Here is an 18,966-nt window from a genome sequence, read left to right on the forward strand (position 1 = left end):
TTCAAGGCTAAACGTGACCTGCCTACTTCCAGTGACAGAAGAAGGGGTTGATGTAACCACCTCTCCTATCAAAGGGAGCGCTGTCATTGACTTCAGAGATGAGATCCTTTGGGCTCAAATAAGGGAGGCTGGAATGAAAGACAGGGAAGCCTGACAGAAGAATCTCCTCGTTACTCCTGGTACATCTTAAGCAAAACATCCCCATGGCTTCCAGCAATTCACCCTGTTTAGCAGACAAGCCCAGCAGATAGAGCATCCTCTAATTACTGATGGGGGATGCTCACTGAAGGCTGTCAGTAAGAGGAAGAAGAAAACAAATTTATGTTTCTACATAATAAGCTGACAATAGGCAGAACTGTCTATCAAGGGATTAACTCAGACTAAATATCATTTCACTAACATCAGCTTCCCCTCCTCCCAAGACTCAAATTCTTTCAATATGTTTAAATTTTATATATATATATATATATATATATATATATATATATATACACCCCACTCTTCCATGTATATATATTTATTTGGACCATTTTCCTATGTATGAGCATATAATACTGTGCAAATATTTCACCAGACTGATTTTCTTTCAAACTTTTAAGAACCGCACAATGGATTCTTCCAGGTTTGAAAGACAGACAACCAAGGGCTGTTTTTTTACACATAAGGAGCCATAACTTTCATAAATACATGTGTTTACAGACCCTTACACAAAGAAAACTGCTCACATCTCCTGTGCAGAAGGCTGAGACTATCCAGTTTATATTTTTCTGAGTCTCTCCTGTAACCAACAAACAAAAGAAAAGACCACACAGCAGAAGAAATATTGAAAAACAACTCACTGGGACACCAGCAGCCTGGCCTGCTACCAGTGATCAGTGACATTCAATTTCTTTCTTGGAGCCTGCTCCAGCTCCCACTGAAGTCAGTGGGCATTTCACTACCAACTTCAGTGGGAGCTGGCTCAGGCTTCAGTCATTTTCCTCTTGGATTGGCAAGGGATGCAAACGTTCGAGACGCAGCACGTGAAGCTCCTGATGGGAGGAAATAACACATCAGCACCCCTTTGGCTGATCAAGAAATGGGCACTGAACGTAAATCCTGCCAGTTGCTGCAAGGACAGCAACCATAATGCAACCAGAAAAGCAAGGTGTGGTTCGTGCTCAGGAGAAAGAAACCCTTTCCCCTTAAAAAAACCCCAAATGATTCAGGGATGACAAAATGCCTAAGAGCTCCCAGCTTTTAAAACCCTAGCAACGTTTCCAGTTTGCTAATACTTAAAAAACGTTGCCAGGAGATAGAAATATAGTGCTCTTACAAATCGAAGCACTGAAGATGAAGGTGGGAAATACAGTGCTCTTACAAATCGAAGCACTGAAGATGAAGGTGGGAAATACAGTGCTCTTACAAATCGAAGCACTGAAGATGAAGGTGGCAGCGCTTGGCAAGCCGGTTTGTGCTCACACCCTGAGCAGGGCAGCAGTGCCATGTCAGACAGAGCACACAAGGATGCCATCTCCAGCCGGGTGTGCACCCAACAGATCCGTGCACACTGAGCATCATCTCACTGTCACTGGCTCTGATTTCAGCAGAGCTCACTCCTATTATCTGATGGAAACGTGCCCCCGATTGAGCTCGGTCTGTGGCCACCAGGGTGCCTGCTGCGATTTGCAAAGCTCACGACAGAGCTCATCACGTCAGCAGCGAGGCCCGAGCCACCCCACTTTCATCTGCAGTTAACTTTTATTGTCAGGGGCTTCCCTTGGGCTCTCCCTTTTTTATCATTCCAAATTGACTTTTCTTTTTTCTTTAAATAAAAGGGCAATTGTCTGCTGCCAGCGAGTGCTAACAATCCACAATGAGCGACAGAACACCCCGGGCTGTCAGTAGCAATAGCGAGTTTATTGCAAATACTTTTATCCTGCCTGAAACAAATTTACATTAAAATTGGGAATTTGGCGTATGCATGCAAAAAGAGCATATTTAATCATAGATAAAATCTTAACCTAGACCCCTTTTCAGCATGGATTCTAACACCAATTTATTTCTACAACTTTCCCTAATATTTCATCAAGAAGTCCATCATAGGATGGACGCTGGATGCTTTGGAGGAACTCCTAAAGCAGCAGCTATGTAAGGAATTTGCCTCTGAAGTTTTTTTGATGCTGTTCTACTCCAATAATGACTCCTGACTGACACCCTCCTACTCTAATGAACTCAGGGCAGGCAAAGCCAACCCTGCTGTCCCTTTGTGGAGCAGCTCTCCTCAGGTCAATGCTGATGGCAGCAACGATGGCTTCAGGGATGCTGGAGCTGCGTGGGCAGCTGCCCAACTTGCCTGGGACATGGCCAGATGTTTCTGCCTCTGAGCCATCACTGCCATTAAGGAATTTGCTTATGTGTGCACATCAAGCCAAATGCAACCTCATTTAAAAAGCACTGGTAAAAGTTACAGTGATAAGGGTAGAAAGTTAAAGCCTCACACCCCCCCCCCCAGAAGTGATGACCATGACATGCTACAAGGATGTTCTTGTTTCATGAAACAGGCCCATGATAGAGAAACACCTCCATTCTTATCTCATTTTGAAGAGTATTTAGTTGAAGAAAGCAGCACAATCTCTTGGTGATTTATTTAGTACAAGATTAGTAATACCGTCCACAAACTCTTCCCAATGACATCAACAGTTGCTGAATGATGCCTGTGCTAAAAGTGCATCTGTTGATTATGTCAGCCCTTAAAAGATCATCTTGAAACCCCACAGGAATGACTTAATGCAAAACATGAGTAGGTTTGTATATAAAAGGAATCATTGAGAGAGATGACAATATAACGTACTCAAGTGCCCCTCAAATGTGTGTGTGTGTATATATATATACACCTTCATCAATATATATATAAATATATATATATATATACACCTTGAGCTTGTTCATCCAACAGAATGCATTCTTAAAAGGCTGTGAAAATTGAAGACAAAAAGCCTGAACACTGTTTTAGCAACATGTCTTTTATTGCCCAGTCCTTGGACCTCTGTTAATAATCAACAACAGTGTGTGCAGATGAAAATGTCATTTATGGTGCTTTAAAGACAATGAGGCATCCTTTTATTCCACCATATTATTAAAATAGATGCTTTTTATAGGAATGTCAGATGGAACTATAGGGGAAAAAATATTAATTGCTGAAGCTACGTATCAAAAGAACAAAGGATGCAGAAATGCTGTTAGGCCTGTATCTTACAAATATAACAAGACACTGTCAAGCAAAGCTATCTGCTGATATCCTGGAATATGACAATAGGGAGCAGATACCCACTTGTAAGGCCTATTACAGAGGCAAAACTATCAGTTACTGCTCTATCATTCCCCAATGGCTCCGAGGCACTTATCTCAAACACACAAATGATGTTTCAACCATAATCAGAGCTACCTTAACAAGCACACATTAAATTGAAAAAAAAAATGTAAAGAGACCTATATGAGGCTCGTTTGTAGACTAGCCCTAATGGATAAATACCTAAAACTTACCAAAATACATATTCAGTAATGAACACAGTAGTCAGGCATGTTAAGATAAATGTGATTTATATAACTGTAATGACAAAAGGAGGCAAGGCAGTCCATTCTAAAACCCATGGTAAGGTCCATGCTCTAGCATTCCAGCTTACCAGCCCGGGGTGCAGGGTTAAGGAGAAAAGACTGTTGGCTAAGTAAACTGCCAAATCCTCTACCAATAAACTACAAAATCCTATTTACAAATGGGAAACGATGCTGCTACTCCTACATGCACATTTCTGCACTTTTATATGTGATTTAGCCACCCAGAACAGTGCTAACTCGCTCTGAACAAGCACAAATTGCCTCCTTTTTCCTCCCTCCCGCAGCAAATCTTTCCGAGCCGGCCTTCAGCGAGGAGAGACCTAAGGACACCTTGCTTATGCTCCACAGAGGATCTAACAGCACGGCAGGGATGGATGTGACAAGGCTGATGCTGAAAACACGGCATCCGTGCAGAGAGAAGCCCTGAAAAAAGCCCCGTGAAACGGAGCCCCACGCTGGGCGTTTTAAACCGACAACACCGAGGTGGCGGTGGGCTCGGGAACGGGCAAGGGGCCGGGGTTTTGTTCGCTGGCCATGCTCATTGTGCTTGACGGAGCAGGCACCCGAAACACGGACAGACAGAACGCACAGCAGGCAGGCACACACGGAGCGGGGTGCCCCGGCAGCGGCACGGAGCTCTCCCGCACCCCGGCGAACAAAGGCCTCAGACACCCCCACGGCAGCGCCCAGCCCGGGCGCCGCACGGCACCCGCACTTACATGGCCTCAGACGGCTCCCGGACCAGGCCACCTGTCTGTGCCTGCTGCAGCGACTGCGAGCCTCCCATCCTCAGCGTGCCCTGGGCTCGGGGCTAGGCGACAGCAAGGCCGGCTTCCTGCGGAATCCCCCCGGCGAGCAGCCCCGGCAGCTCCGGCTCTGTGGAGGCTGCGGTGCTGCACTGCAGATGGGAACAGCTGCTCGCATCAGTGGCAGCACAGGCACGAACACTTCGGCAGCTTCTCCTCTCTGAAGCGTTGCCAGTTTTGGCGGTGGGTTGTTGTTCGGTTTTAGGGCTTGTTTTGGTTTTTTGGGTTTTTTTTTTTTTTCCTGTCCAGATGAACGGTGTTTATAAAATAAAACAAAATCGCGGCCGCCGTGACGGGGTAATCATCTGCTAAAGAGCTCCGGTGCAGGCGCCTGGAACGGTACTATTGGCTATGGAAACCGGCTTAAAAAAAATTAAAAAATAAAAAAAAAAAAAAAAAGAAGACGAAGAGAAGCAGACCCTCCCTTTAAGCACACATTGTCAGCTACTGTGGCTCTCTAAGGACCTGCAGGCAGGACCATTACATTGTGTTGGCTCAGCCGATTTGAAATGCAAATGCCCGTGCGCGCCGGGCGCCGCGCACACATCTCCCCCCAGCCCGAGCAGCCGCGCTCATCGGGACCCTGGCGCGGAGCAGTAACGAGCAGAACGGCTGATTTCTGCTCCTTTCACACACCAGCTCATCCCTCTTGCGGGGGAAAAAATGGAATCTTCCGTGAGGAACGTAGCGAGAATATCATGAGCAGCCAAGGTAAACAAGCCAAAGCGGGAGCAGCTCCATCCGACACTGGGGCGCTTTAACCATTCTGCTCCTGCCTGCACAGACCCCCTTGCTGGACAGGGATGCTTAATAAAGATGGGGAGGATCTTTAGGACCACAGATTTCCAAATCCTGCAAATCAGCTCGTCCTTTTGCCATCGAGGAGGTACCGGGGCACTGGGAATTCTGAGATGCTGAAAAGGATGGGCACCATCGCTCTCCACATCCCTGTCGTTGGCAAGTAACAGATGATTCACATACAGGACGTGTTTCACATCATTAAAGGAGCAAAAACAAACAAACAAAAAAATCAGCTGCACTGCTGCCTGTATCAGGGATGAAACTCTAGGGATACAAATGGCTTGAAGCTATGTAACAATTCTGGATACATCACAGGGCGGAGGGGTCAAAAGGATCAGATAAATTTAACAAAAATATTAGAACGTGCTGACTTCCATGCCCCTATCAGTGCACAGCTTTTATGCTCTAGTGGAGGCCTCATTAGGCTCATGCTTTCAACAATTTTGGGATTTTTTTCTCTGCTTGCATAAATCCAGTTGGGTTTTCTTGCTTGACAGAAGAATGACTACTGAATACATGTGTAATGTTCTGATTCTCTGGGTGCACCCACAATAAATTGTTATTGAGATAAGAGGAAACAAGAATGTTTAGAGAAGATTAAGAAATTTTCATTTCCAGAGGCTGCCTAAAATTTAATTCTGTTTTATGAACAGTACGAAGATAAATGATATTCTTTTCCTTACTTTTTTTAAACTATAGGGGAAAGCCTGTGAGCCAGCACTTTGTTCTGCCACAAGCTTCCGAGCAAGTTATAATTTTGGGGTTGTTTAGTTTCTGACAAAAGCCAAACCCTCATTTCTAGCATCTCATTGCTCAAGACTCATCCCAAGTCCATCAGAGAAGCAGCAGCAGTGCCTCTCTCAGGGACTGAGCTCCAGAACTTCTGGAGCAGGGCTGGTGCCTGAGCCACAAGTGACCCCCAAACCCTGCAGCACTGAACACACAGAAAGTGCATAAAGTGTATGAAAATGTCCTATATACTCTCTGGCAGCAGATTTGAAATAGTTAATAACTCCAGGATTCCCATCCAGTATGGGAAATCAATGGTATTGGCCAACACACTAAAATTCCATCTCTGTACCCAGAGTCCCTCAAGTTGGTGTGTGGTAGCTCTACCTGGTCTTTGAATATCATAATGGCTCCCTGCTGGATTTCATTTCTTACAGAAAGAAGAAAAATCCCTAGAAAGGCAAACACCAAATTAAGCAAAGCCCTACCAGGTACCTGGAAGCCAAGAGGGAGAACACAGGCACTGTTTGTCCTGGCACTGAGGGAAACAGGGATGCTCCTAACAAGTGCAAAGAGTACACTTAAAATGCCTGTGTCAACTCCTTCAAGTTTCACTTGTACATTTATTAAATAAACAAAAACCTAATAAAAGAAAGCTGGGATTGAATCCTACTCTGAGTCAGCGTGGTCCTTTCAGGAGCTGTACAGTGCAGGTTTGCTTTTTTTCCATTCTCCAACGTTTCTATGCAACAAACATTCAAACTGAAATAGAACTGCAGGTCTTGGCAAACCTGCAGGACAGGAGGAAGGGCTTCATTCAGCCTTTGGAGCCCAGCTGTGGCCCTGCTCACCCTGTCTGGGTTAGAGGGGGCTCAGGGTTATGGTGAGGGGTGTCACAGGCAAGGCAGTGCCTCCTCCTCCCCTCCATCCCACCCCAGTTCCTGTGCACAGCTCAGAGATTCACCAGAGCACAGCTCAGCGCCTCTGAGCTTCTCCTGCTCATGAGGAGCACAGGATTTCTCTCTTCCCTGTGAGAAACAACCACCCGAGCAGCTCAGCTGCAGCACTGTGAACTCCTGCTGGCCATGGTCTTTCACAAAAAGCTGTGCTGCAACTGAGCCTTGGACTGGAGGGACTTGGTTGCCTATGGGATGCAATAACAAACACTAAACTGATGTTTCTGGCCAACACGTGCAAGAAGCCAAAATGCAGATTTACTCCTGATTTGGCCATGAAATCTGCTACACTACAAAGCTGCAGCCCATCCTGACTGGTAAGAAATACCTCAGATGAGAGGAGCTCCACCTCTCCTGCCTGGCCCCAGCTCACCCTTCGGGCCTGCCAAGAAGCATCAACTTAGCACTAAATTTAGTGTGGGCTTTTAAAAATACAAGAACCGTGTTGACACTCCGAGTACATTTGGTAAGAACTTCTCTGGAACCTTAAAAACACACAGATGTAGCTCAGAAAGAAAAAAAATCTCATTGTAGCTTCAAAGGATTTTAAAATGCCCCAGGCACTTCAGCCTAGGGTTTAAAATCCATGTAACAACTTATTGTGATCCCACTGCTGAAAATCCTATTAAAGTATTCAGTACCATCCTTGAAAATTAATCATTTTCTCTTTCTGCCTCTTTCACCCATTTAAGCAAGAGCCATATTTTGGCCTCTACTAAATTAATGTTTTATTGAAACTGGATGTCCACTGATTAGTTGCTTAAAACACTCTACAGACTCCTAAATATTTGGTCTTATTCCATTTTGTGTTTATATATCAATTCAAACTTTGGTCACTTGCACCCAATTTGAAAATTTTGGCTTCCATCAAAAAAACAATACTGAGCAGGACACGATAAGGTTTGAGATAGTGAAATTTATGTTCTGTTTCTTTGCTCTTGGCTTCAGTGTCCATCGTGCCAGGCATTTACACAAGTTATAAACATGACCACACATACACACACGCTCACAGAGGACATCAAAGAGCCTGCTGGAAGAAAAGCCTTCCTCACACATCTATTCCCCAGGGAAGCAGGGCTGAATATTAAGCTGTACCTCCTAGCTGCAATGCATTATTGAGGTACTGTGCACAAACAAGCACCACATGAAAGAAAACGCAAAGAAAGAGCAAAACCAAACATCCCAAGCAAAAAGGGGTTTCCTCTGGTATCTGAATGCTGCTGCCAGAACTCTAAGGAACAGTACTTCCTATAAAAAATAAAAAAATCCAATCAAACAAAGGGTGGGGAAATGTTTTACAAAACAGATTATTGTTTAAACATAATTCTAACCCTCAATAATTTTTATGTATATATATGTATACATATATTTATTTAAATATATATATATATATTTTTCAAGATATATATGCATATAAATATTTAATTAATTATTTATTTAAATGATACTGGTTTTGGGCCCCAAAGCCTTGAAGGCAGCTTGGGAAGAAGCTTTCACCCCAAAGCCTCTCTTATTTGTAGGTTGCCTGGAATCAAAGGGTTCATGGCAAGGCTGTCCACAATATCAGAGGAAGTATCTTATAATTTCCACCCTCCCTAGAGGACAGTAATTTAAAATTCCTTCCCAAGGAGCTGAAGCTGCTGCTGGAACACCACAAGGCATTTACTACCCTTCCTTTGGTTCTTCCCATATATATTCTTGTTGACTCCAACACTATGTCATGCCCTGAGATGTGCCACAAGGGATCTCTGTGAGACCACATTTATCATGTACTTTTTTATTCCAGCCAGGTCCCTCCATGCTCCAGCTCACCACCTGCACTGCTGTGGGACAGGAACAACATTTAGCACTGCTGCTGTCACAGAAACCTCCTTCAGAAAGCCACAGCTAAGCACAGAAACCCAACCAAACCATGTGATTAATTTTTTTTTTCTTTTTTGTTCCAGGGAATAGAAGAAAATTAACTATATTCCAGCCAAAACCAGGACAGCACAGAACTGCATGTGAGCAGACCATAGTTTAAAATTAAAAATCTTTATTATTTTGAAAGATGATAACCCAAATCAACCCTGGAGGGCCAAGCTATGACCTCTTGCTGCTATCAGATACTGAGAGCAATGAAAAAAAAAAGCAAATTTCTTTCTCTCCCTTACTTTTATGAGCACCTTTGTGCCACAAATAAAAGAACAAATACAAAAGTTAGCTGAAACATGTGACAAATGTATCCCATTTTGGTATACTGGCAAAAACCAGTGAAAGGTTAACACAAATTGGAACATCTGTGCTTTAGCAGTGCCTAATAAATAGATATGTACTGCAGTTTATGGCCATGGTGTAGTTATTATTATAGTCTATAATTAGCCATTTAAAGATGCATTTATTGCCATCCTTCTAAAATCCAGTTATCCTTAGCTTAATTTCATTCCAGTATAGATAAATCAGAAATTCCTACACAGAGTGACAGACCTTCAGATTGAAACCATGGGTTCGTTGGTTTGGTGGGTTTTTTTGTTAGCTGCAGGTTTTGGATTAGTTTTTGCTCAGCATTTATCTTTTAATGGTCTAAGAGTGGGGCACTGATTCACAACTGGAGAGTGTAAATGAAATCTGAGCAGTAAAATAATTGCAGAGTGTTAAATCAGTGGGATATTTTTCAATACAGCTTTCAAGGAAAACAGAAGCAATTTGTTCAATTGCCTCTGTGCATCACCTGGCACAACTCAGCCCTATCCATGTCACCGTGGCACAAAATTATCCACCACCAAACAACACCAGGAGATGCTGGGTGTAAAGCTTAACAGACTTAACTTGTTCTTACAGATCAAATACTTAAATAGACACATTGTCTGCTCCACCACTTATCTAGATTAACACAGAGTGAGTGCTTTATTTGCATTGATACACTCCTCATGAAAACACACAATGTCCCAGAGTTTTAAGCCTGAGCCCACTGACATCTGCTAATTCCAAGAAAACAGGAGAGACCTGTGATGATGCAGCCAGGATGGACACTGAAGCTGACAAGAAACAAACATTAGTGTGTGTTTCCAATAAAAATAAAACCAAGACAAAACATAAATAATTGCACCCCTCCCCACTGATCCCTGCTTGGTTGCTAAGGTCACTGCTTAATCTAAATTGCAAGTGAGATTAATGGCATTAAGAGTTATGAATAACCAAGATGCCTGCTTAGTTATTGAAACGTCCAGCACGGGAAAGGCAGGGGAGGACAACAAAAGGGGCCCTGCTCGGTGCTGCTGGGGGGCTCTCAGGGCCGGCAGTGAATCGCCACCAGCGACGTGAGAACCGCGCACCCCGCGGGATTCCACGCTCCAAAGCCTCCCCTGGAACCGAGGAGCCCCACCAAGAGGGGCAGGAGGCTCCCAGGAGCTGAGCTCAGCCCGGGCTGTGGGTGCTGCCCTGCAGGAGCGGGGCTCTGCCCCACACAGACCCTCAGAGGGGGCAGAGTTTGGGGTCAGGGCAGCCAAACCCCCACACCTCCCTCTGCAGCCTCTGCTCTGCTGTTTGCTGCTTTGCTTTCCCTCCTGCCAAGGCACAGACATTTCTGGTTTGGATTTTGGGCTCTGTCATGCTACTGCTGTAAGAGCCAGGCCAGAATTCCTCGGATCACAAACAAAACTTTAAACTCCTATTTACCAAATTTCTGTCCTGGCCTTCAGACTGGGACCACAAGCATCACCACACCAAAGGAGGGATGTTGTTTTCCTGCTGAACATGCCTCTGCAGACCATGTCCATGAGCCAAATACCCAAATTCTGTTGGCATTTCCAAACAACAGAGTTGCAAAAACACCATCACAGACGACAGGATATCATCCTGCTTCCACGCTTCTTTTTAAGTCTCTGAACATCCTGAGGTGTAAGATCCCTAGGGCAGCTGGAGCCAGGCTCGTGGGGGAAGGAGCTGCCTCATGCCAGGAGGGGACTGACATTTTTAAGGATTTTATGCACCTGCCCTGAGCTGACAAGATCAGTGCTGAAAATGCTCTCTGGGAGCACCTTGTTGCAGGAGATTACAGCAAGCAGAATCCAAAGGCCTGCTGGCCTCAGGGCCCAAGTAAAGAATTAGATGATGAAAATGCAGGATGAAGAAAGCAGACAAGAACAGCATCCCCCCTGGTGCAATGCTCTGCTCTGGCTGCTGAGGATGGGTGGTCAAATGACTGCCTTAAAGAAGTCAGCGTGCAGCTTCAATTTGATTTCATGAGAGTTAACACAAAATTGCTCTGAAGTATGTCTGGTGTGTTTCAATGGCTTCTTTAAGCTTTTGCTTTCAGAAGATTTAGCATTAGAGCACCCCAAAAGCCCATGCCATATTTTAGCATAAAGTATTTTGTACTGAGAAATACAAAACACACCTGACAACAGTTTTAGCTTATTTATTACCTGCTCTAGGACAAGAGGTGATCCCATACAAATCCTCCACCCTCCTGGCAGTGTCAGGAGCTGTCCCTGTGTGTGCCACAGTGCCAAGGAACAGCACTCCAAGCCTAGAGTCTAATTTCTGAATATTTACTGCCATGGTTTTTGTAGGATGCAGAATGATCAGTGCTGTTCTCAGACTCCTTGTGGATGGATTAATTAGCGTAACGACATTTTCATTTTCATGCTGCTGAACCTGTTCTAGCAGCAAGGAAATTACCATAAATTGCCTGAGGGAACCTGTAAAATACGCAGGAATAACAGGCAGACAGAGGGCTACCATCACCCTTTTGTCCATGCCCTCAGACTGAGAGCAGCTTTACCAGACACACAAACAATTGCTCTCTTTGAGCAAACCTGCAGGCAGAGCACCCCAGCGAGCCCAAATTCCCAACCAGCAAGTGCTCAGAAAACAGGTGACATTTCCCACTTGTGTCAAGCAGCCATTAATGCTTTGCCTTTTAAAAATGGAGCTGCTGGCAGCTATTTGTTGACCGTCCCCCACATCCTGGCTTCACCCAGATAACCCCACCACGCCAGTCCCACACCCAGCTACAAGAAAATCCACCACATTTTGGGCTTGAAACACAACAGACACCCCAGAGTTTAATGTTGTTAGTAATAAATTGAAAATGTCTACACAAAGCATCCTCCTGACTGGGGCTGAGCAGCACTAAACACAGGACTCGGGAGACAATCTCCTGTAAAAACCTGGAATGGTGGAAAGGGATGAAGAGCAGCACTGTGGCTCATTCCTGTCCATTTTTTACAGGCTGGCTGGTTATGTGTAGGGGATCTATTTTTTTGTGCTGTTTTTCATGGTGTCAGCCACAAAGCCTCAACAAAAATCCCTGGGTTTAGTTTATAAGAATTAAACAACTTTATTTCAATGCCTTCTGTCTGTTGCTATCCTGAAAAAGGCATCACTTCACTTGTGCACCAGACAGTCCAGACAAACACCTACTATCCAGTTCACATGAGAAACATAAAACCCACAAAAACTACACATTCCTTCTGCCCCACAAGACCCCAAACCCAAAAAAACCCCTGCAAATTCCCACATTTTGGAAGGAAAGAGGCATTTGTATCCCTCAATTCTCATCTCTTCCTTGCTCAATGCACTTGTAAACTTAAATGTTGTAACACATTCCTTTCAAAAGGGTTAAATTCAGTCAAGAGAAAAAAACTGGTTTCTGAAACCCATTTAATTCCTTCTTGGTTTTGAATATATCATTAAAATCAACTCAGTCTAGGATTATCAATGTTGGTCCAAAATGAAGGCAATACATTGAATTTTATTTCCTCAGTTTCAAACCAAGCCTCTCTGAAGGTGGGCAAAAGGAGAAAACTTGTTTTCAACACACAATCAAGCAAATAAAACCCAGAAGTCATAAAGCTTATCCTGTTTTTCTGCCTGACACCAATTCTTCAGCTTTGCTTCCTCCCAGGGAAGCATTATGAAACATTTTGGAAACCAACAGCACAGAAAGTAGAGCTTTGTGTAAACACTGTTGTGACTTTCTGCTTTCAGAGAGATTTGTTGCCATGCTCCCAATTGGTTCCAGGCTCATTTCAGGAAAATTAGGTAAGACAGAAATGTGTATTTGATTTCAGAGATCAACAGACATTGCCTGTCCATCCAAAGTCTCTCAAAATGTTCAGACTCCAGTCTGCTGTAGCTTTTGGAAGAAAACTGACCTGGTATCTGACAACAGGGAGGGCCCAGCTCTGCATGCCCATCAGCCACACAGAACATCACAGGTGCAATTTTTAAGCGAGACTGCAGCAGAGGACAAGCTCAAAACCAGCACTTGGTTTTTGTTCTCCAGAACAAATCATGTCCATCTCTGTTCCCCACAGCACAAAGAGATGGAGCAGCTCCCCAGAGACTTTCCAGCTCTGTCCATAGGCTTCCATAAAGAACCAGCTATTCTCCAGCAATATTCCAGCACTTCTCTCCAATTATGAAGTGTCTGTGACACAGTTCATAATGTGATCATCATAATCATAGAGGAGACTGCAATGCCTCAAGGATCCATTTTACAGAAAATCAGAGAGTGGTCCAGCAGCTGCACAAGTTCAGCACCTTGCCAGACATTTCTCATCAATGTGACAAAGTGAAACGGAACCCAATTTGCAGGCTATTATTTTCCATGGTTGATTTGACTCAATACACAGGAACCACATAAAAATACAAGGTAGTCTCAGAAGCATTCACATAAGGGGCTGATTACAACAGCAGACAGCTATTTGGACAGAAATATTTTTTATTTTCAAGAGGGTGCAAGAATGATCTTTTGTCCAACAAACAACTCTAATTCTCACCTCTATGTGCATCTTAATTTCCATGAAGATACAAACGCACCAGTTCAATTTTGGAGAAAGAAGCTGTGGGTGACAGGATTGCTATTCTCAAGGCATAATGATGTGGGAAATAGTAAAGGTTAAAAGATTTCTAGAAAGCTACAAAAGCAGGCTCCAAACACATAATGAGGATGCTGGGAGTGCACATTTGGGCTGGTGACATCCTGGGCTGGATTTTGATTGAGCATTAAGGAGTTCTACTAACACAACATTTTTTTACTTTTTGCCTGAACATTTTGCCTCTTTTGGCAACAACATGTTGCCCAAAGAGGCTGTGGACTTCCCACCTCTGGAAGTGTCCAAGGCCAAGAGTTTCTTATGCACACACACACACACATTTACATTATTAAACATACATCAATATCAAAACAAAACAAACTTCAGAGGCACAAGCCAATCTAAATATGTAAGCACAGCAGCTCTGCTCGCCTGCAGAGATCTGAAGTTACTTCTCCTGTTGTTGAAGCTGAATTGTAGTGAAAAGGAAATCCCCATGTTTTAGTGGTTACAATTTGGATTTGTAAACAACAGTCATTTGTGACTGCACTACAGCACTCCCAGAATGTGAAATCCAGGCTATCTGTGAAGCTCAAACAATTCTGGACGATTCTCTGGAAAGAGCCAACATCTTGGGGTGAGCATTTTCCAACTTAAAATCTCATATGCCCATTTTTCTCCAACTTCAATCCTCTCCAGATGACAGAAATTGCATACTGGTGCAAAACACCTGATCACTTGAAATCAGTGATACACAGGTTTGTGCACTGCAGTGTCATGGAGGAAAACTACAAAGACCTGGGCTAACTGTGCCTCAGCAGCACACACACTAAAGGTGAAGACACCATTTTTCTGATCAAAACAATCAGGAGTTAAGAAGAAATAATTAATCAACATTTCCTAGATATTAAAGTCAATAGCTTTTCACCAGCATTTGCTAATAGCTCTTTGTGCACTGTTCACAGCAGAACACATCTATTGTGCACATTTTAATTCATAATTCAGAGTACCCTCCTGCTGACAGCAGCATCTTTTGGCATTTCTGAGCAGAGCTTTAGTGGCATAACTGCATTTCCTGTGGTGTCTCCTGTCGTGCATCCCACTTGTCACAAGCTGCCATGGGTATTGGTGGGGTGGAGAATGCTGCTCTCCAGGGAGTGCCCATTTCATCTTCTCAGCTGTGCTGTGACCTTTTCCATTAACAGATGTCACAATAAGGGCAGGCCTTGATTGCTGAGCCCCAAGAGCAGACTGGTTAATCACCACAGACAGGAATATCCAAGCACATGTCTCGTCTATATTTGAGATGGGATGGTTGGGACATGATCTTTATGGTTCCTTCCAACCCAAATAATTCTGTGAGTCCAACTCAATTTAGGGGTTTTCAAAGCAAAAACATGCTGGAGCACCTGTGAAATACTATGGCAACAGTCAGTGTAAATCTGAGGGAGTGAAACATTTAACTTTGAAATCAAGGGAATATTTATTCAGCAAGAGTGAAACCAGCTGAAAAATTTCTTCCTTCACTACTGACAGTGGCAATGCAAATCAGGTGTGGGGTGGGGAAGTTGCTGGCAGCATCTGAAGGGGAATGAGCAGAACAGTCCTCTTAAACAGGACCTGATCTTGCACAGTTTCACACCCAGAAACAACAACAACAACAACAAAAAAAAAACAGCAAAATTTAATTCAATAAAGGAAAATATTGGGGGAAAAAAACATAAAAAAATAATAGTTTAAAAACAGAAGGAAAGATCAGCATAGTAATAACCAGTGTAGCCTAAGCTCCCTCTTCTGGTATTTTGGAGTAGATACACTGGATTAGCCAGGTGTTGATAAGTCTAACATTTGGATTCAAAATCCAGCAGCAAAATGTTCATATAACTCAGACAAAACACCTGTCAAACTTAGTCAGCCTCTTTCACACCAGAAACATTTCTTAAGCAAAACATGTAAAGACATGGCAAAGTCTTGTAACAACTGAAATCACACAATACCTTTTCTTTTCCCTTGTGAAACCTTTGGTTTCTTCAGCAGCCAGCTCTACACCATCACCAGGGGCCACAGCCAAAGGTGCATCCTCAGAAACGTGGTTATCAACTCCCTCGCAGCTATCAGGATTGGAAGTGCTGCAAAATAGGTATTAAAAATATGCTGACACATTTCAGAAATGCCCATGAAGCTTTAATAGTCTCTTTATAGGATGAACTTTGGCTGGATCTACAAGGAGCTGTAAGGAGCACATCATGCCCTCCCAAATTCCCTCTCTCTCCCACTTCCCAAAAATTACTTCTTGCTCCCAACATTATTTCACTTCACTTCTGGGCTGACCACATCATCAGCCTCTATAGACCATAACATTAAGTGCTAGAGACTTTAACTGTACATGAAATCAGTATAATAAATAAATAAATCACTAATGACTGCTTTGCTGCTCCCACACAGCCCTTTCTCCTCACTGTACAATATAAACATTTGATTAAGCAATTTGTGTTTTTGCAAAAAACCCTAAAATCTGGGACTAAAACAATCTCCTACTTTAAAAGCTCTCCCCAGGCTGCAAAGCTGAACAGAGTAATCCCAGAACTCATCCCATGGATGTGAGCTCCCTCTGCTCAGCAAAGCCCCGTGCTCAGGAGCAGGGCAGTGACCACAAACTCCCCCTGCTCTCAGCCACACTCATTGACAGAAAAGGAAATAAGAACCAATGACTTCATGTCTCAAAAGCAGGAGCAGTTCAAGGTCTTGTCATGCCACACTGGCCCTTCCAGGACAGAGGGACACAAATACCCTGGGGTGGCAGCCACACACAGCAGCCTCTCCTGCTGCTGCTGCCAGAGATACAGACACCAATGCCGATGGAAATGTTGATGGAAACAGGATGTGACTGAGAAGGTTCTTACAGGTTTCCTGAATTAAATATAAACAGCTATCTTAGTCATTCCTTTCCGATTTTTCTCTCCTCTTCCCCCAGCAATTACACTGGAATTGCAGGCAGCAGATGGAATTGTGTTACTGATGGAGAGTTAGTGAGGTCCAGGGACAGGCTGTTCCCTTCTCTGGTGCACAAACAGCACAAGCCTAAACCACATCCCTGACTTCAGTCACAACACACAGGAGCACGAGAGCAGCCACCTCCCCAAGTGCTTGTCCACTCAGGCACTGTGATCTCCAAAGCTCTTTGTGAGTGTAGTTTACCTTGATTAGCTTATATCCACAAAGCTGCTTTGTGCCATATGGGGCAACTACCCAGCTATCTCTTCCAAGAAATTTGCTCTGCTTTCCTCACTCCTTCCCTCCTTTCCTTCCTTCTGTTTTCCCAAACTGCCCTGATGCTGACAGACCCTCGAAATTTTCAGCCCCATCAAGTGAATACAAATAAATAAATAATGATTAAGAAGCAGGCTGTTTCCTTTTTCATGCAAAGGCCTTTGTCCTTGGCTAAAAATGTCTCTGTACTAATATAGTAACAGCATCCTCTCCATAGCAAGGCTGTGACTATATAGGGGCACAGGGAGAGCAGTGAAAGTAAGATTTTTAAAGCAGAAAAAAGTGAACTGCTAAAAATAAGTGAATGCTGAACATCTGTCTGGAGAGCAAACAAAGAGCTGCAAAACCCAAACAATTCACAAGAGGGCCCAGCCAAACCAGCACCAAAGGCACACAAATTATGGCCCTGGTGTTATGGACACACAAAGCTGCCCCAGTCTTACAGAAGCACCTGTGTTATCCACACTCTTCACACAGGTCCTAAAGATCATCTGCAGCCCTTCAGCTTCCCCTCCAAGCCTTTCCACACCAAATGAAACCATTTTCAGAGATATTCTGACTAATGAGTGTCATTCCCAACAGTAAAGCAAAACCTACCATCAACACACCAGCATTTCTGGAAAAGCTCTGCTCCCCATCCTTCCCAAAGCCCTGTGTCCACTCCTCCTCCTGTTCTGACACACTGCAAAATTGAGGCAGGGAGCACAGAACAGAAACCCTGTCCAAAACAAAGACTTTCTGTCCACTCTGAGCTCTCCAGCCTCACCCTGCATCAACTGGGGTCCATCTGGGACTTTCATCACCTCAGACATGAAATGGCTACATCAAAACCTCTCCACAGCTCTTATTAAACCAAGATTTTCCTTTAAACTTTTTTCTCAACTGGTGATATTTTAATGCTTGCAAGAAGAATACTACCAAAAGGCCCAAGCTTTCTCAGTGCACTATATACATTGACCAGTATTTATCCTGTGGAGGTGAGCTGCTTAGAAAACAAGAATTTTCAAGCACTATCTCTTATAAGAAAACCTCAAAAATAATTTTCTGACTATCTGTGTACACAGACAAGCGTGGGTACTCCCTGTTTGTGCTGCCAACACTGAGAAGTACACCATAAATACATGCAGCAAGTGCCTTCTAAGCTGTCATTTTTTCCTGGGCATTTGCAGGTTTGGGGTTTTTTTGCCCACAAGCCAGGAAGGAAGTTGCAGGGAACAGACAGACACTGCTCAGAAGTGTTTCACACCCCTAACCTGGAGCCCAGCTAAGCTGTGGCCTTGTAAGACAGGGCTTTATTTGCCTTCTCTACCTTTCCAAGGCAAACATTCCTCCTACAACACACCAATCCTGTTGCAGAGCTCTGCACCTGCAGAGCAAACAGAAAGCTGTGCCTGGCCAAAACTTCTCCTAGAGCAACGTGTACTGGCAAATCAGAGTGAACTTGGCCTTTCATTGCTGAACAAAAATGCTTGGCAGAACCACCAGTGAACTTTTTACCTAATTCTTTCTCTGTAGAGAAATAAAATCTCACCGAGCAGATGCTAGCATGTTGTCCTGATCAATATGGTATCAGTCAGTCTCCCTCAAGAAGCCAAACAAAGATAGAGTTTCTGACTGGACAGATGGAGGGACAACCTGATCTCTGACTCTGCCCTGCCATCTGGAAGCCATTTAGCACAAACTGACCCCCACCACCCATGCACCATGATTTTTCCCTTCAAAGTGCCCACCATCTGCATTATGTGACACTCCCCATTCCTGATGGGGAAATACACAGAAACAAAAGCAAATTTAGCAAATGACTAAATATTTTGGGGGAAAACACACACTTTATGACTGCACCTTACTGCAGACAGACTGGAATAACACCATGGCATTCAGAGCCCCTGTAACATTTCCATTTCACAGAGGTACCCAGAGACAGCACAGAGACATCACATTGTGCATTAAGGAATTGTATCCACTCACACTGAAATGCACTGGTGCAGTGCTTCTACATAAAAT

The 18,966-nt window shown here is 43.9% G+C and overlaps 1 protein-coding gene across 20 annotated transcripts in view; it reads right to left on the reverse strand.

Moving 5' to 3' along the window:
* TACC2 (transforming acidic coiled-coil containing protein 2) overlaps positions 1–18,966 on the reverse strand; it is a 129,312-nt gene that overhangs the window by 52,898 nt on the left and 57,448 nt on the right. For 19 of the 20 annotated variants that reach the window (XM_063163073.1, XM_063163072.1, XM_063163057.1 and 16 more), the window contains one exon: positions 15,690–15,821. In XM_063163073.1, the coding sequence (XP_063019143.1) occupies positions 15,690–15,821 (132 nt within the window). Of the gene's footprint in view, positions 1–4,316; positions 4,735–15,689; positions 15,822–18,966 lie in introns of those variants that run through there. The other variant, XM_063163074.1, reaches the window with a different exon arrangement.

This window comes from Melospiza melodia, chromosome 9 (genome assembly GCF_035770615.1).
Source record: "Melospiza melodia melodia isolate bMelMel2 chromosome 9, bMelMel2.pri, whole genome shotgun sequence".
Taxonomy (NCBI): Eukaryota; Metazoa; Chordata; class Aves; order Passeriformes; family Passerellidae; genus Melospiza; species Melospiza melodia.